We start from the raw sequence: 16,728 nt of genomic DNA, 5'->3' as shown, positions 1-16,728 counted from the left end.
CCTTATCGACTATCTGGAAAAAGAGTAAAACTATTACAAGCGAATATTATTCATCATTATTGGACCGTTTGAAAACCGTGCTGCAAGAAAAACGCCGGCGATTGAACCGCAAAAAAGTCCTTTTCTATCACAACACTGCACCAGCACACGCCTCAGCAGTTGTGGTTGCAAAATTAATGGAAATAGGATTCATGGAAATAGGATTCCAACAAGTTTCACATCCCGCCTATTATCCAGACTTGGCTCCCTCGGACTACTATTTGTTCCCCAATTTGAAAAAATGGCTGGCGGGACAAAGATTTCATTCAAACCAGGAGGTGATTGCAGCAACTAATAGCTATTTTTCAGACTTGGACAATTCCTATCATTCGGAAGGGATCAACAAATTAGAACAGCATTGGACAAAGTGTGTAAGTCTAAAAGGAGACAAAGTCGAAAAATAAAAAAGGTCTACCTGAAACACATAAGTAGTTTTTATTTTTGCAGGGACTTTTCAAACGCCCCTCGTACATTATTAATTTGGAAAGAGTGGAGATTGTCTCTCAGGAAGGCGTCAAGTAAACTTTTATCTGCTTTTTTGAATAGGTATATTTTTCGTTTCCTTTTGAAGGATTTGGGAGTTACAACATTCAGTGTCGCTATGACTACCCTGTCTTCACTACTCCCGGTATTCACTTTGATGGTCATTAGTAGCTCAAGACTATTTGTTGCTAATAGGTCAAGTGTGTTTTCACAACTGTTTACTGTTTGATTGCGCTCATGAACTAATTACTTGAAATAATTTTCAGAGAATGCATTTAGTACAATCTCAGATGATGTTTTACTCATACCTCCAGATTTAAATATGTATTCTTGCCAACATATTGAGGGTAAATTGAAGTCACCACCAACTATGATTGTATAAGTTGGGTATGTGTTTGAAATTAGACTCAAGTTTTCTTTGAACCTTTCAGCAATTGAATCATCTGAGTTGTAAGGTCAGTAAAAGGATCTACTTATTATTTTATTTCAGTTTCCAGGAATGACTTCTACCCTTACTAACTCACAGGAACTACCCACTTCAATTCTGGTTCAAGATGAACTACTTCTGACAGCAACTTCTACTATAGTAAATAGAAAAACTGTATTTGGGGACAAGTGCATCTCACAATTTTAGTATGCTACACAAACTTTAATTGCAGGAAGATTCATCATCTACAAAAACTCATTCACAGAACTGCACCTGATAGACATTGATATAAATTATGAGAAATTAAAACCAAATTTAAAAACTTGTGAGTATAAGGCAAAATAGTTTATAGTAAATAATGTTGTTGCTCCATACAATCCATTTCATAATGAAATGATAAATGTTTAATGCTAAAATTGTTCACAATGCATCATCTGCTTAAATTAAAAGTGGGAAATAAAAAACTAACAGTGACTGGAAATGAACAAGAAAAGATATTACTATGAATTAGAGATAAAATCAAGCAGTTTTTCTGCTAATTTATTTTTATCTTGCCTTAAGAATATACTATTTTTGTGGCCCATTTTGTGCCTTGTTGCATGTATAAGGAATGGAGAAATAAAAGAAAGAAGAACAAATAACACAAGCCTATAAACAACAGGAAAATCCTCAAATGACTTCTCAAGTAGAAAGACAAGTAACTATAATAGATTATCAAATATTACATCTTCACACAATATTACCTGTCAGCTGATGTATTTTCTTGGTCAGTGATATGGAACAGCAGGCACAAGGCATGTAGACTGACATTGAAGGATGCTATATGCACAACTTTGTACAGTGTATCAATATGTTCCATAATAGTGTTAATTTCATTTCGAGCAAATGGGAATGCCCGATTGACTCCTGTGAATAATGCGCTCATCAGCCTTGAATCAATCTCTCCCTACAGAATTAAAAATATGCTTTATATAGTTATATTTCAAATGATTATTTAGTTAAAAATATTTTTTAAAACAACAGATCATCATCTACTTCATTCATAATAAATGAATGAATGAAAAACAGTACTAGATTTGTAAATTGCCTTGGCAGTCAGGTTTATTACTTTGTGCTGCAAGTTTAACACTTATTATCTCAGCCTATGTTCACGTTTATACATAAACACTAACATGTTCTGTGTACTATGGAATTATCTATTGGGATAAGGCAACTTTAGTCAATAAAATATTTATTCTGAAAAAAGTGCAATGAGAGCACAGTTTAAAGTATTTAACTGCAAATCTCTTCAGAGATATTGGAATTCTTGCACTGATTGGGACGTTTCTTTTGCAATGGTTTTTGTGGCTAACCTTATAAATATGTTCCAGATGAAATGTAACGTACACAATTACAATAGGAGAAACAAAAAACATCTTCATCTAAAAGTTGCAGCTTGTCTGGGTTTCAGAGTGGTAATCAACACCCTAGTGCAAAGATCCTATCAAGCCATATACAGGCATAAGTAAATAAATTGGGAACCCCAGCATCCAGAGAATTAAACTGACAGTATAATTCATTTAGCACTTCGCTCCTCCTATAAATTATGTGATTATCTAGATTTGGGATTGGAAATCTCCAGTCATACAGTATTTACATGTAACTGATGTTTTTTTATAGTTATCACTCTATTTCTGGAAATATTAAGCAACCATTAGTAGAACAACAACAGCTGTGCAGTGTAACCTGAAAAACAGCACTCTTTTCAAAGATGTGGTTTTCCTGTAAAGTACCTAAGATGTTCATTTATAGATGTACAAACAGGAAAGGCTGATGCAAGGTTGACAGACACACAAACTAAGAGGCAGGTGACTTTTGAAAATATTTCACTGTGGTAAACATGGAGAGCAAGAAAAGAGATGCATAAATTATAAAAACTCACTCGCAGCAGCATTTCTGATACACACTGATGTAAATTCGGGGAAATTAAATTCAAAATTTAGTAACTTGAGAGTACAAGGCAGATACTGAAGGGAAGAAGAAGTTAATTTGACTTCTTGATCATAATTTCATCTTTTTTATATCCTGTCTTTCACCTTAATTTAAGGTCTCAAGTGAACTTTTCTTTCATACAGCACAAGTATATATCCTTTACTTTTCCTTTACTGCTATCTTCATCCTGATGAAAATATGTTAGAAACATAAAAATGTTAGAGAGCCATTTGCTATCTGCCACATCTGTTCCAGGTGGCCTTTTTTGATGGTTGGTATGCAGAATAAGTTGACAATCCCATTCTGATACTATTATAATTAGTTTCATGTTTAATAAGTGCATCTGCTGCATTTTTATGTACCAACAGAGTGTAACAGATTATCTTTAATAATTTTTAAATGTTAATATGTTCTACAAATATAGTTTGTGATAGGCAAGTCATTAAGTTCATGGACACAATGATTAATACCCTTGATTGAGATTCTCTTTCATAATGTGAGTTGGCTAGATAATGTATGGATGAATAGGGAATGCCACCACTTACTGATTAGGCACAATTATACACAGCAAAAGAAACAATACTCAGTGCTGATATATTAATATTATAGTGTAAAGTATGTATATGAAACCCTATGGAAGTACATGTAGTGTTTCAGTACCTGATTCCAGTTACTGAATCTACTTACAAATATTCTTTAGGTATAAAATACGGTTTATTTTACAGTCAAATGTCTACACACAAATATATACTTCCCAAATTTTCAATCATAATAAATACAGAGTCAATAAATATTTTCATGCAAATAGAGATCTCTTTAGTGTACAAAATTAACAAAAAAGGATTTAATTGTTACACAAACCAACTAGAAAAGAACTTTGAATTCTTTCAGATAAATTATGCAGATATCAGTTACTAGATAAAATGCTGGGTGCAAGCTTGGTGGCACTTCGATTACATTATGTTTTTTACTCAAATTTACACAGAATGGGCCCTGGATCAAAGGAAATTTGTCCCCAGATTGGATGAATATAATTTTTGTTACATCAAATCAATGGACATGTCCAGTTACGCCACAATCCAGGCAAAAGACTCTTGCGAACATGCGCCACCCAACAGCTAGTGGGGGTGGTATTATGCTACAGTGCACATCAACTTGTGGTTCTGCAGAACCTGTGGCAGTAATCAGAGGTGCCATGACAGCCCTGGTCTATGAGAACAATACTGTTGACCACATATATCCCTGCAAATGTGAAGTCTTTCCCAATAGTGATCGTTTCTTCCAGGAGGATAGCTGTCCATGTTATTAGGCCAGAATTGTCTCACAGTGTGGTCTGAGGAGCATTATGGTGAGATCATGTTGATTTCTTGGTGTCTTAGTTTGTGTCATCTGAACCCAATGGAATACATATGAGATTCAACTGGGTGCCAGTTCTGTACCAAAATGCCACTTGCTCACAATTTATGGGAATTGTGTGTGTGTGTGTGTGTGTGTGTGTGTGTGTGTGTGTGTGTGTGTAGACATCTGGCAGCACACACCAGCTGGAACCTATCAAGGGCTTGCTGACTCCATAGATCACAGAATTGCTACTGTATTCTATTTCAAAACTGGACCAGAACATTATTACGCAGGTGGTCCTAAGGTTTTGGCTTGTTAGTTCAATAACCAGTGTCAGGAAAACAGCAAACCTCTGATCCATAATATCATTACACTTTTTCCTTGTAGCATTGAATAGTGTGAGAATCCTTTCCTGCATGTCTTGGTTGCTTTCATGAGTGCATCTAAAGATTAATGATAATTGTTTTGCAACTCCAGTTCAGTGTCTTCCCATTCAAATTTATTGCCACATCACATATAAAATTACAATGAAACACTACTCTAGTGAGAGATGATTATTTAAAACCAACTCACCTTAATACCAATAATATACACAGTTTGCCCCAGTCAAAAATAAATAAACAAATAAAATAAAAACAGTAAACTGAAAGAAACTTGAAGTTCCAGTTAACGTCAACAATCTTTACAAGTTATTTGGTGTTTATCACATGGAACTGCACTGGCACACTGCCACTGTAGAAGCAGTTCAGCAATGGTTTGTTTGATGTCTATGGCAATTTAGTGAGCAGAAGAAAATTAATACCTTTGAAGAGTACATATTTATGTGAGAGATATTCACAGAGACTTCAACAAACTAGCAGAATGCTTTGATGTAAGAGAAAGGCTATTGAAAATTATATACAACCTTATGTTATGGTGTGTACAGTACGTGAAAATCTTTGATGAAATAATAAAGCTGGGGTACAGTAAAAGTTCTGGTGATTCGATTTTGGTGCAAAAACATCACAGTAATCTGTTTGCTACAAATCTTGCACAGCAGTTATTGACATTTGCACATGTTGACATCAATCAAGATATTTTCTGATGGAGAAAACAAAAATGATAATTTCCTCAAGAACGTAACAAGGAGATAAAACTGCTGCTGAGATTATGCAAATTTAGCTCACACAGTAAGAGAAGAGTGGCTAATTAATTTATTTACATAAGACTATTCATGATTAGGCTTATAAAGGATGTTTTTATCATTAAAAAATGTTAGGTATTTAATCTTCCAATAGGAGGTGCATATTATCGTACAAGCATCTACTAACTATATAACATAAGGAATTATGATTCACCACAAACACTCTTAAAGAAAATTAAATCATTGGTGCAGTTGTTGGTAGCTGCTCATCAATAAACAAAAATATCATATATTTGATTAACCAGTAAACACACTCGTTATGAATTCAGAGTAGGGTAAGCAAATATTATGTGGAAATTTAAGAGAATAATATGAGAAGTATAAACTCAACTGAGCGGGAAGTTACTTACACAGCTGGTGCCAGGACTGCAATGTTATTCACAAACTGCTTCCATAAATGCTAATTCAGAAAATATATACACAAATGTAGCCAATTTTATTACTACAAATAAATATAACATTAACTTATGGCAAAAACTGACAGAAAATGTGAAGATAATTACGGTAGTTTTAAAATATTAGTCTTCGTGAGCCAATCTTGCAGCAGCCCAATGTGTAGGGACCCAAAAAATTTGCAATTTGTGGTAAATGTGAATATAAATGCAAATTCTGCCTCAAGATGCAATGAAATTTCTAATAAATGCTACTTCTTAGCAAATTGTATCCAAATGAACCATTTTATCAGAAATAGTTTGAAATTCTTCATTTTCTGCATATAAATACTTAAAATGTACTCAATTCCTGGAACCAAAAATCATCTTTCCCACTCAGTGCTCTGGTGTCTGGTGTGAGCAGATGAATGGTTAGTACAAGATACATTCTACATAATCCAACACAGGACTCAACCATGGGACCTATCAACTTAGAACAAAGAAAAATATACATAAAGTTCAACAATTGGTATAATACGGACACTTAAACGTGGCAGTTTTAGGTTGCAGGTGTTTTGAATTGTGATTGCATGAAGTGCTGGTAGAGATCTGGCGTGCACTACCTTGTTTACAACACTGCTAATATCAACAAGCAATTTTGTGGTAACCACTACTGAATGCTTTGAGTGGTGTGTTCCTCGTTTTCTTTTCTTATTTTGAACTGTGTGAAGAAACTAATTCTGATTCATCATGGAGTTTGATTACTACCATCAAAGCACCAGAAAGGACCAATGACCTCTACAACCATGTGTCAAGTTCTGCTTTCGCAGAAACAAAGAACATAGGTGTAGACTGCCTGCCCTGCGAGACAGCTTGTTTTCCTGCACTGTTCCTTTCCCCTTTGGCAGCCAAGATTCTAGTTTGTTTATGCTCATGGCCGACTGCTGATTTATAACCTTCACTCTCTGCACTACAGTGCAACCAAAAAACAAAACCCTTTAATTCATTTCAACCATGCCGAAAGTCTCCCCCAACATGCGAACAGAGTTATTTTTGGTTCCACTTCTATACTAAATACCTTCTAGAGTTGACGAGTATGAGTCACACAGCTATAAATGCCCACAAAAGGTTGAAATCAATACTCTACAGATTCTTTAATTATTTGATTGGGCAGGAAAAGAAAAATAACATCGGGAAATGCCTCAAATCAAAGACATAAAAATAGTGCTGCTTCTCAACAGAAATAACCATTTGTTGAAAGCATAAAGTAAAGGCCATTTTGGAATAAAGCTTTTGAAATTTTAGCAAAAGCAAACATTGTAGCCAAAAAGCTCCCAACTCACCATTTTTTTAAAGGTCAATTTGAAAGTACTATGGGTTCACTTTCAGGCAAGTCAATGTGACAACACTCTAAATTTGAAGGTCTAATCATTTATAAACAAAAAAATTGGATGCAAATTTCACAAAAAAAGATCAAAATTTTGCCAAAAACAGATGCAAATTTTGCCATAAATTTTCAGTTGTGTGTTCATGAATGTTGGTAACAGGCCTTATAGCGTTCAGACAGCTAGTATAACACCCAAGTACTGGCCTGCAGATTGCAACCCTTTGAAGTAACCATACATGCAGTCACCTGAATGTATGTGAGGTATTGTCTCCACAAGATATAGAGTACTGCTCATCTGTCTGAGATCTATACTGATAAAAAGACACTAAATAGGATTCAAAACCCATCATGGGCTTGTTTATTCAGATTAAAAATATCCTATAACAACCAACAAATTACAGTGGGAGATACTGCATGGAAACAACAGAATACAATTTTTCTTGAAATTCAAAATAACTTCAATGAGGCAACACAGAATGTATAATCATCCACTACCTTTATATTAACAAAGCCATATATGCAGCATACAGGCATAGGATAAATTGAGTAGAAAAAAGATCATCATAAATGAAAAACACATTCAAGCTATTCTTATTAATTGTAAGTGCAATAGTCTGGTAGTTGCAGGTAATACAAAAAGAAGGATAGGATCCTCATTAGAAATCCATCATGTGCTACAAATTTTTCTCAGACATGAATGCATCATGTTTTTTATAACACTATACTACAACAAAGAAATGCAATTTGTAACCAATTCTACATTTACCTTTTTAACACAGGCTTTGAAGAAGGAAAAATATAACTTAATTAATGTAACTGCCAGAGACGCTTCATCTTTAGTGAACAACAGCTGTGTCAAAAAACACAGGCCATAATACTGAGCTCTTTGTTTTATATTAGGCCTAAAACAGAGAAACAACAAATCAATAAAAGTAATTCACTGTTACAAATATACAATATTACTATGATTTATTAGGTTCCCACCTGAACAGAAGTTTCTCAATTTCTTCAGTCACAACACCTTTCATGTTTGGATGTACATGAAGTAACTGAGTCAGGCAATACATTACTTTTGAAACAACCTTCTGACTTGGATCACCCAATTTGTTAACAAGATTTGAAAGCAATACCTGTAAGGAAAATAGATGAGACACATTAATCTGTTACACATACAAGTATATTACAACACAGTAACACAAGCAGATAAATAGGTTCTCACTCAGCCAATAATCAAGCTTATCACATTTTTAGCCAATTTTTCTTTAAATCATTAAGTAGGCAATAAAAGGTACACTGTATAGGATGGGAGCAAAAACATGTATTGGAGGTAACTTAAATTTTACAAGACTAGTATTCAGACATAAAATGGTTTCAGCTCTGCTTTTGACATCTTTAAAATTACTACAAATCAGGTTCAAGGATATCACAGGAGCTTACAAAGTCTACACATTAACTTCTTCTCATCTTACCAAGAAACTATACTGTAACAAAATAACCTAAGTTATGAAAAATGATAAGACAGTAAAATTAATTCTTATAAAAATGTATTCAGTTGAATAATTAAATTCAGCGCACTCTGTATGCGTCCTTAAGTTCTGGAAATCAAAGCTGCATGCAAACCAGTTCACATGAAGTACTAGTTTCTAAGAAAAATTAAGGGTGAAAGTAAAATCCGAATTCCTCATAGCAAGTTGTGTAGCTTGTTCCTGAGGCAAGAAGGGCATGCAACACTAATGTCGAAATGTAATACACACAGTAAAAATGCAATAATAAATGCTGTTACCAGTCTAAAAGCTGAGGCCTGAAACATTTGACCTACACAATTATAGCAGAATCAACATTTCAAGGCCGTCATTTTCAATTTTTCTTACATATCTGTTCAAGCATCTATGTAGTGACCCTTAAGAAGATATTTAAGATAAATTCACAGAGATAAAAATTAAGTTGACACAATATCAAAATGCTGAGCAATACGCTTCATGCACTTCCCTGAAGAAGCTAAGAAAGACAAAATTCATGTCAGTACTGTTTATTCCATAAAAACACGGCAGAACTGCCGGATATCAGTAACGTCCTGCCACGATATTTCGGTGCAGAGTCTTCTGGCCATCTTCAGGTGAGTGCCACTGTAGTAGTATTGGCGAGCACGCGCTGAGCTCCGCTATTTAAAGCCATACTGAGGTGACATTGCACATGCGCTGCTCAGCATGCGCATTCATAACGGCTCCGTGCGCTGCGCCTCGCGCCCTCCACTGTGAAAGCCTGGTGTATCAGTTGTTGTTGTTGTGGTCTTCAGTCCTGAGACTGGTTTGATGCAGCTCTCCATGCTACTCTATCCTGTGCAAGCTGCTTCATCCCCCAGTACCTACTGCAACCTACATCCTTCTGCATCTCTTTAGTGTATTCATCTTTTGGTCTCCCTCTACAATTTTTATCCTCCACGCTGCCCTCCAATACTAAATTGGTGATCCCTTGATGCCTCACAACATGTCTTACCAACCGATCCCTTCTTCTGGTCAAGTTGTGCCACAACCTTCTCTTCTCCCCAATCCTATTCAATCCTTCCTCATTAGTTATGTGATCTACCCATCTAATCTTCAGCATTCTTCTATAGCACCACATTTCTAAAGTTTCTATTCTCTTCTTGTCCAAACTATTTATCGTCCATGTTTCGCTTCCATACATGGCTACACTCCATACAAATACTCTCAGAAACGACTTCCTGAAAAATCAATACTCGATGTTAACAAATTTCTCTTCTTCAGAAACGCTTTCCTTGCCATTGCCAGTCTACATTGTATATCCTCTCTACTTTGACCATCGTCAGTTATTTTGCTCCCCAAGTAGCAAAACTCCTTGACTACTTTAAGCGTCTCATTTTCTAATCTAATACCCTCAGCATCACCCGACTTAATTCGGCTACATTCCATTATCCTTGTTTTGCTTTTGTTGATGTTACTCTTATATCCTCCTTTCAAGACACCATCCATTCCATTCAACTGCTCTTCCAAGTCCTTTGCTGTCTCTGACAGAATTACAATGTCATCGGCGAACCTCAAAGTTTTTATTTCTTCTCCATGGATTTTAATACCTACTCCGAATTTATCTTTTGTTTCCTTTGTGAAAATTACCGAACAATCAGTTTAATAAGCCACAGCTGCAAAATACTAACATGAATTCTTTACAGACGAATGGAAAAACTAGTAGAAGCCGACCTCGGGGAAGATCAGTTTGGATTCCGTAGAAATACTGGAACACGTGAGGCAATACTGACCTTACGACTTATTTTAGAAGAAAGATTAAGGAAAGGCAAACCTATGTTTCTAGCATTTGTAGACTTGGAGAAAGCTTTCGACAATGTTGACTGGAATACCCTCTTTCAAATTCTAAAGGTGGCAGTCGAGGGACATGAAAGGGAAGCAGTGGTTGGGAAGGGAGTAAGACAGGTTTGTAGCCTCTCCACGATGTTATTCAATCTGTATATTGAGCAAGCAGTAAAGGAAACAAAAGAAAAGTTCGGAGTAGGCATTAAAATCCATGGAGAAGAAATAAAAACTTTGAGGTTCACCGATGACATTGTAATTCTGTCAGAGACAGCAAAGGACTTAGAAGAGCAATTGAACGGAATGGACGATGTCTTGAAGGGAGGATATAAGATGAACACCAACAAAAGCAAAATGAGGATAATGGAATGTAGTCAAATTAAGTCGGGTGATGTTGAGGGTATTAGATTAGCAAATGAGACACTTAAAGCAGTAAAGGAGTTTTGCTATTTGGGGAGCAAAATAACTGATGATGGTCGAAGTAGAGAGGATATAAAATGTAGACTGACAATGGCAAGGAAAGCATTTCTGAAGAAGAGAAATTTGTTAACATCGAGTATAGATTTAAGTGTCAGGAAGTCGTTTCTGAAAGTATTTGTATGGAGTGTAGCCATGTATGGAAGTGAAACATGGACCATAAATAGTTTGGACAAGAAGAGAATAGAAGCTTTCGAAATGTGGTGCTACAGAAGAATGCTGAAGATTAGATGGGTAGATCACATAACTAATGAGGAAATATTGAATAGGATTGGGGAGAAGAGAAGTTTGTGGCACAACTTGACCAGAAGAAGGGCTCGGTTGGTAGGACATGTTCTGAGGCATCAAGGGATCACCAATTTAGTATTGGAGGGCAGCGTGGAAGGTAAAAATTGTAGAGGGAGATCAAGAGATGAATACACTAAGCAGATTCAGAAGGATGTAGGTTGCAGTAGGTACTGGGAGATGAAGAAGCTTGCACAGGATAGAGTAGCATGGAGAGCTGCATCAAACCAGTCTCAGGACTGAAGACCACAACAACAACAACTCCTTTACTGCTTGCTCAATATACAGATTGAACAACATCGGGGAGAGGCTACAACCCTGTCTCACTCCCTTCCCAACCACTGCTTCCCTTTCATGTCCCTCGACTCTTATAACTGCCATCTGGTTTCTGTACAAATTGTAAGTAGCTTTTCGCTCCCTGTATTTTACCCCTGCCACCTTCAGAATTTGAAAGAGAGTATTCCAGTCAACATTGTCAAAAGCTTTCTCTAAGTCTACAAATGCTAGGAACGTAGGTTTGTATTTCCTTAATCTAGCTTCTAAGATCAGTCGTAGGGTCAGTATTGCCTCACGTGTTCCAGTATTTCTACGGAATCCAAACTGATCTTCCCCAAGGTTGGCTTCTACTAGTTTTTCCATTCGTCTGTAAAGAATTCGTGTTAGTATTTTGCAGCTGTGACTTATTAAACTGATAGTTCGGTAATTTTCACATCTGTCAACACCTGCTTTCTTTGGGATTGGAATTATTATATTCTTCTTGAAGTCTGAGGGTATTTCGCCTGTCTCATACATCTTGCTCACCAGATGATAGAGTTTTGTCAGGACTGGCTCTTCCAAGGCTGTCAGTAGTTCTAATGTAATGTTGTCTACTCCCAGCACCTTGTTTCAACTATGGTCTTTCAGTGCTATGTCAAACTCTTCACACAGTATCATATCTCCCATTTCATCTTCATCTGCATTCTCTTCCATTTCCATAATATTGTCCTCAAGAACATCGCCCTTGTATAGACCCTCTATATACTCCTTCCACCTTTCTGCTTTCCCTTCTTTGCTTAGAACTGGGTTTCCATCTGAGCTCTTAATATTCATACAAGTGGTTCTCTTTTCTCCATAGGTCTCTTTAATTTTCCTGTAGGCAGTATCTATCTTACCCCTCGTGAAATAAGCCTCTACATCCTTACATTTGTCCTCTAGCCATCCCTGCTTAGCCATTTTGCACTTCCTGTCGATCTCATTTTTGAGACGTTTGTATTCCTTTTTGCCTGCTTCATTTACTGCATTTTTATATTTTCTCCTTTCATCAATTAAATTCAATATTTCTTCTGTTACCCAAGGATTTCTACTAGCCCTCGTCTTTTTACCTACTTGCTCCTCTGCTGCCTTCACCACTTCATCCCTCAAAGCTACCCATTCTTCTTCTACTGTATTTCTTTCCCCCATTCCTGTCAACTGTTCCCTTATGCTCTCCCTGAAACTCTGTACCTCTGGTTCTTTCAGTTTATGCAGGTCCCATCTCCTTAAATTCCTGCCTTTTTGCAGTTTCTTCAGTTTTAATCTACAGCTCATAACCAATAGATTGTGGTCAGAGTCCACATCTGCCCCTGGAAATGTCTTACAATTTAAAACCTGGTTCCTAAATCTCTGTCTTACCATTATATAATCTATCTGAAACCTGTCAGTATCTCCAGGCTTCTTCCATGTATACAATCTTCTTTTATGATTCTTGAACCAAGTGTTAGCTATGATTAGGTTGTGCTCTGTGTAAAATTCTACCACGCGGCTTCCTCTTTCGTTTCTTACCCCCAATCCATATTCACCTACTACGTTTCGTTCTCTCCCTTTTCCTACTGACGAATTCCAGTCACCCATAACTATTAAATTTTCATCTCCCTTCACTATCTGAATAATTTCTTTTATTTCATCATACATTTCTTCAATTTCTTCGTCATCTGCAGAGCTAGTTGGCATATAAACTTGTACTACTGTGGTAGGCGTGGGCTTCGTATCTATCTTGGCCACAATAATGCGTTCACTATGCTGTTTGTAGTAGCTTACCTGCATTCCTATTTTCCTATTCATTATTAAACCTACTCCTGCATTACCCTTATTTGACTTTGTGTTTATAACCCTGTAGTCACCTGACCAGAAGTCTTGTTCCTCCTGCCACCGAACTTCACTAATTCCCACTATATCTAACTTTAACCTATCCATTTCCCTTTTTAAATTTTCTAACCTACCTGCCCAATTAAGGGATCTGACATTCCACGCTCCGGTCCGTAGAACGCCAGTTTTCTTTCTCCTGATAACGACGTCCTCTCGAGTAGTCCCCGCCCGGAGATCCGAATGGGGGACTATTTTACCTCCGGAATGTTTTACCCAAGAGGATGCCATCATCATTTAACCATACAGTAAAGCTGCATGCCCTTGGGAAAAATTACAGCTGTAGTTTCCCCTTGCTTTCAGCTGTTCGCAGTACCAGAACAGCAAGGCCGTTTCGGTTAGTGTTACAAGGCCAGATCAGTCAATCATCCAGACTGTTGCCCCTGCAACTACTGAAAAGGCTGCTGCCCCTCTTCAGGAACCACACGTTTGTCTGGCCTCTCAACAGATACCCCTCCGTTGTGGTTGTACCTACGGTACGGCTATCTGTATCGCTGAGGCACGCAAGCCTCCCCACCAACGGCAGTGGTGGGGGCGTACCAGTATCAGGTCGATTTCCATCTTTACGCAGATAACTACGTCGACTACAAAGTTTCTCTATAACAGGATTCCAAGCAGAGTTTAGCTGATAACCTTTATCTCGATTGATGAGAGTCTCGTTGTCAGACAATCTTATTTCCACAGATTCATTGATAATCGAGCTCGAAAAGTTTGATGTATGGGTCAAAATTTTTGTGTCGTTGTAATTCATGGAATGATATGTGGAAATACAATGTTCAGCAATTGAGGACTTGGTGGGTTGGAGAAGGCGAGTATGCCATTGGTGTTCCACAATGCGTTCCTGCACAGATTGTGTTGTTTGCCCTATATATGATTTGCCGCATTCACACGGAATTTTGTAATCACCTGGTTTACACAGGCCCAGGTCATCTTTAACGGATCCCACGAGTGACGAAATTTTGGAAGGAGGGCGAAAGATGACTCTCACTTGATACTTTCTCAATATTCTGCCTATCTGTGAAGAAATATTCCCAATAAATGCTATATAAACAGTCGACCTGAAGGCCTCTTCCTCTTCCTTGTTCCGTCATTTGTAGGTCTTCATCACTCTGTTCACTTGCCTAGGTGAAAAGCCATTCTTCAAAAATACTTTTTTCAGGTGTTCCAGTTCCGCTTGAAGACTGTCGGCATCAGAGATAGTATGGGCACGGTGGATCAAGGTTTTGAGAACGCCCATTGTTTGTGCTGGATGGTGGCAACTAGTAGCTTGTAGATACAGGTCTGTATGAGTGGGCCTTCTGTACACCGAGTGACCAAGTGTGCCATCACTCTTCCGTCGCACCAAGACGTCTAAAAATGGCAGACAACAATCCAAAATGGCACCAAATGGCTCTGAGCGCTATGGGACTTGACATCTATGGTCATCAGTCCCCTAGAACTTAGAACTACTTAAACCTAACTAACCTAAGGACATCACACAACACCCAGTCATCACGAGGCAGAGAAAATCCCTGATCCCGCCGGGAATCGAACCCGGGCGCGGGAAGCGAGAACGCTACCGCACGACCACGAGCTGCGGACAGGCAGACAACAATCTTTCTCTATCTCCACTGTAAACTTTATGTTTTCATGTATGGAGTTCATGTGACGTAAAAATTCTTGGAGATGGTCCAGACCATGAGGTCACACTACAAAAGTGTCATCAACATACTGCCAAAATACGGTCGGTATCGACCTGATACCGATACGCCAGGCTTTCACAGTGGAGGGCGCAAGGCGCAGCGCATGAAGCCGTTATGAACGCGCACACTGGGCAGCGCATGCGCAATGTCACTTCAGTACGGCTTTAAATAGCGGAGCTCAGTGCGTACTTGCCAGTACTACTACAGTGGCACTCACCTGAAGATGGCCAGAAGACTCTGCGCCGAAATATCATGGCAGGACGTTACTGATATCCGGGAGTTCTCCCGTGTTTTTATGGAACAATCAGTACGCCGGGAAAGCTTTAAACATCACATGTCAGTACTGTATCATATCCACCTCATAATGCACATTTAGCACTCTGTGATCCTCTTTAGTGAACATCACTATAACATAAATGATTTAATTCATACAACAATAAGGAATTGGTTGTAAAAACATAAAATGTAGCTCTCCAATGTTTCTATCATTACATTCACGATATACAGGTAGACATACCACAAGCACAACCACGTCAGAGTGGCATCTATGAAGTGGCTAGGCTAAGAGGGGTGGCAACCTTTCTCGTAGTTGCAGAGGTGACAGTCTGGATAACTGACTGATCTGGCCTTGTAACATTAGCCAACATGGCCTTGCTATTTTGGTGCAGTGGCATGGCTAATGAAAAGGGGAAAAAAGTTACAGATATTACATTCCTTAAGGACATACATTTCTACGTATCTGGTTTAATGATAATGGCATCTACTTGGTTAAAATATTCCAGATGAAACATAGTCTCCCATTTGGATCTACAGGATTATTCTGGAGGATGTTGTCAATGGGAAAAAGAAATATTGTGTACTATGGATCTGAATGTGGAGTGCTAGACTCTTAATTGGGTAGTAGGTTAGAGAATTTGGAAAATGGATGTTAATAGGTTTAAGTTGGAGATAATGGGAATTAGTGAAGTGTGGTAGCAGGAAGACCAGGATTTCTCGTCAGGTGAGCACAGGGTCATCAATACGCAATCAGATAGGTGCAATGGAGGAATTAGAGTAATAGTGAGTGAGAAAACAGGAATACAAGTAAGATATTACAACAGAGTAGTGAAGGTTTTAGTGTAACCAAGACTGACAAGAAGCCTGAACCAAACACAGTCGTACAAGTGTAAAGCTCAGCAGATGATGAAAAGAACAAGAGTAGGAATGATGAATAAAAGAAATTATTCTGATAGTTACAGCAGACAAAAATTTAATTTTGAATGGGGGGCTGGAATTCAATGGTAGGAACACTAACAGAAGAAAAAAACAGATGGAGAACATGGACTGGGAGGAAAACATGAAAGAGGAAGCCATATGGTAGAGTTTTGCAAAGTTCACAATAAAATCATTACTAACAATGAGTTTAATAATTATCAAAATAGGTTGTATAAATGGAAGACACCTGGAGATAATAAAAGTTTTCTGATATACAGGGTGGTCAGAAACAATCTGTAAAGCTTGTAAGGAAGTTACGAAATAGGTTGTGCTGAAAGATAATTGTTAAAAAAAATCAATACATTGTGTCATTTTTGACATAATCAGCATTGAAGTTAGCCAATCAGA

At 37.6% G+C, this 16,728-nt stretch overlaps 1 protein-coding gene across 2 annotated transcripts in view; it reads right to left on the bottom strand.

Annotated features, from left to right (window-relative positions):
• The window catches only part of LOC126162042 (CCAAT/enhancer-binding protein zeta), a 222,087-nt gene that overhangs the window by 152,939 nt on the left and 52,420 nt on the right, over window positions 1-16,728 (bottom strand). For both annotated transcript variants that reach the window (XM_049918275.1, XM_049918274.1), the window contains exons 6-8: window positions 8,184-8,329; window positions 7,966-8,101; window positions 1,693-1,895 (exon numbers count right to left, since the gene is read on the bottom strand). In XM_049918275.1, coding sequence (XP_049774232.1) covers window positions 1,693-1,895; window positions 7,966-8,101; window positions 8,184-8,329 — 485 coding nt within the window. The remainder of the gene's footprint in view (window positions 1-1,692; window positions 1,896-7,965; window positions 8,102-8,183; window positions 8,330-16,728) is intronic.

This window comes from Schistocerca cancellata, chromosome 2, assembly GCF_023864275.1.
Source record: "Schistocerca cancellata isolate TAMUIC-IGC-003103 chromosome 2, iqSchCanc2.1, whole genome shotgun sequence".
NCBI lineage: Eukaryota > Metazoa > Arthropoda > Insecta > Orthoptera > Acrididae > Schistocerca > Schistocerca cancellata.
Note: the sequence above shows the minus strand (reverse complement) of the source record. Positions and strands in the feature narration are given on the sequence as shown.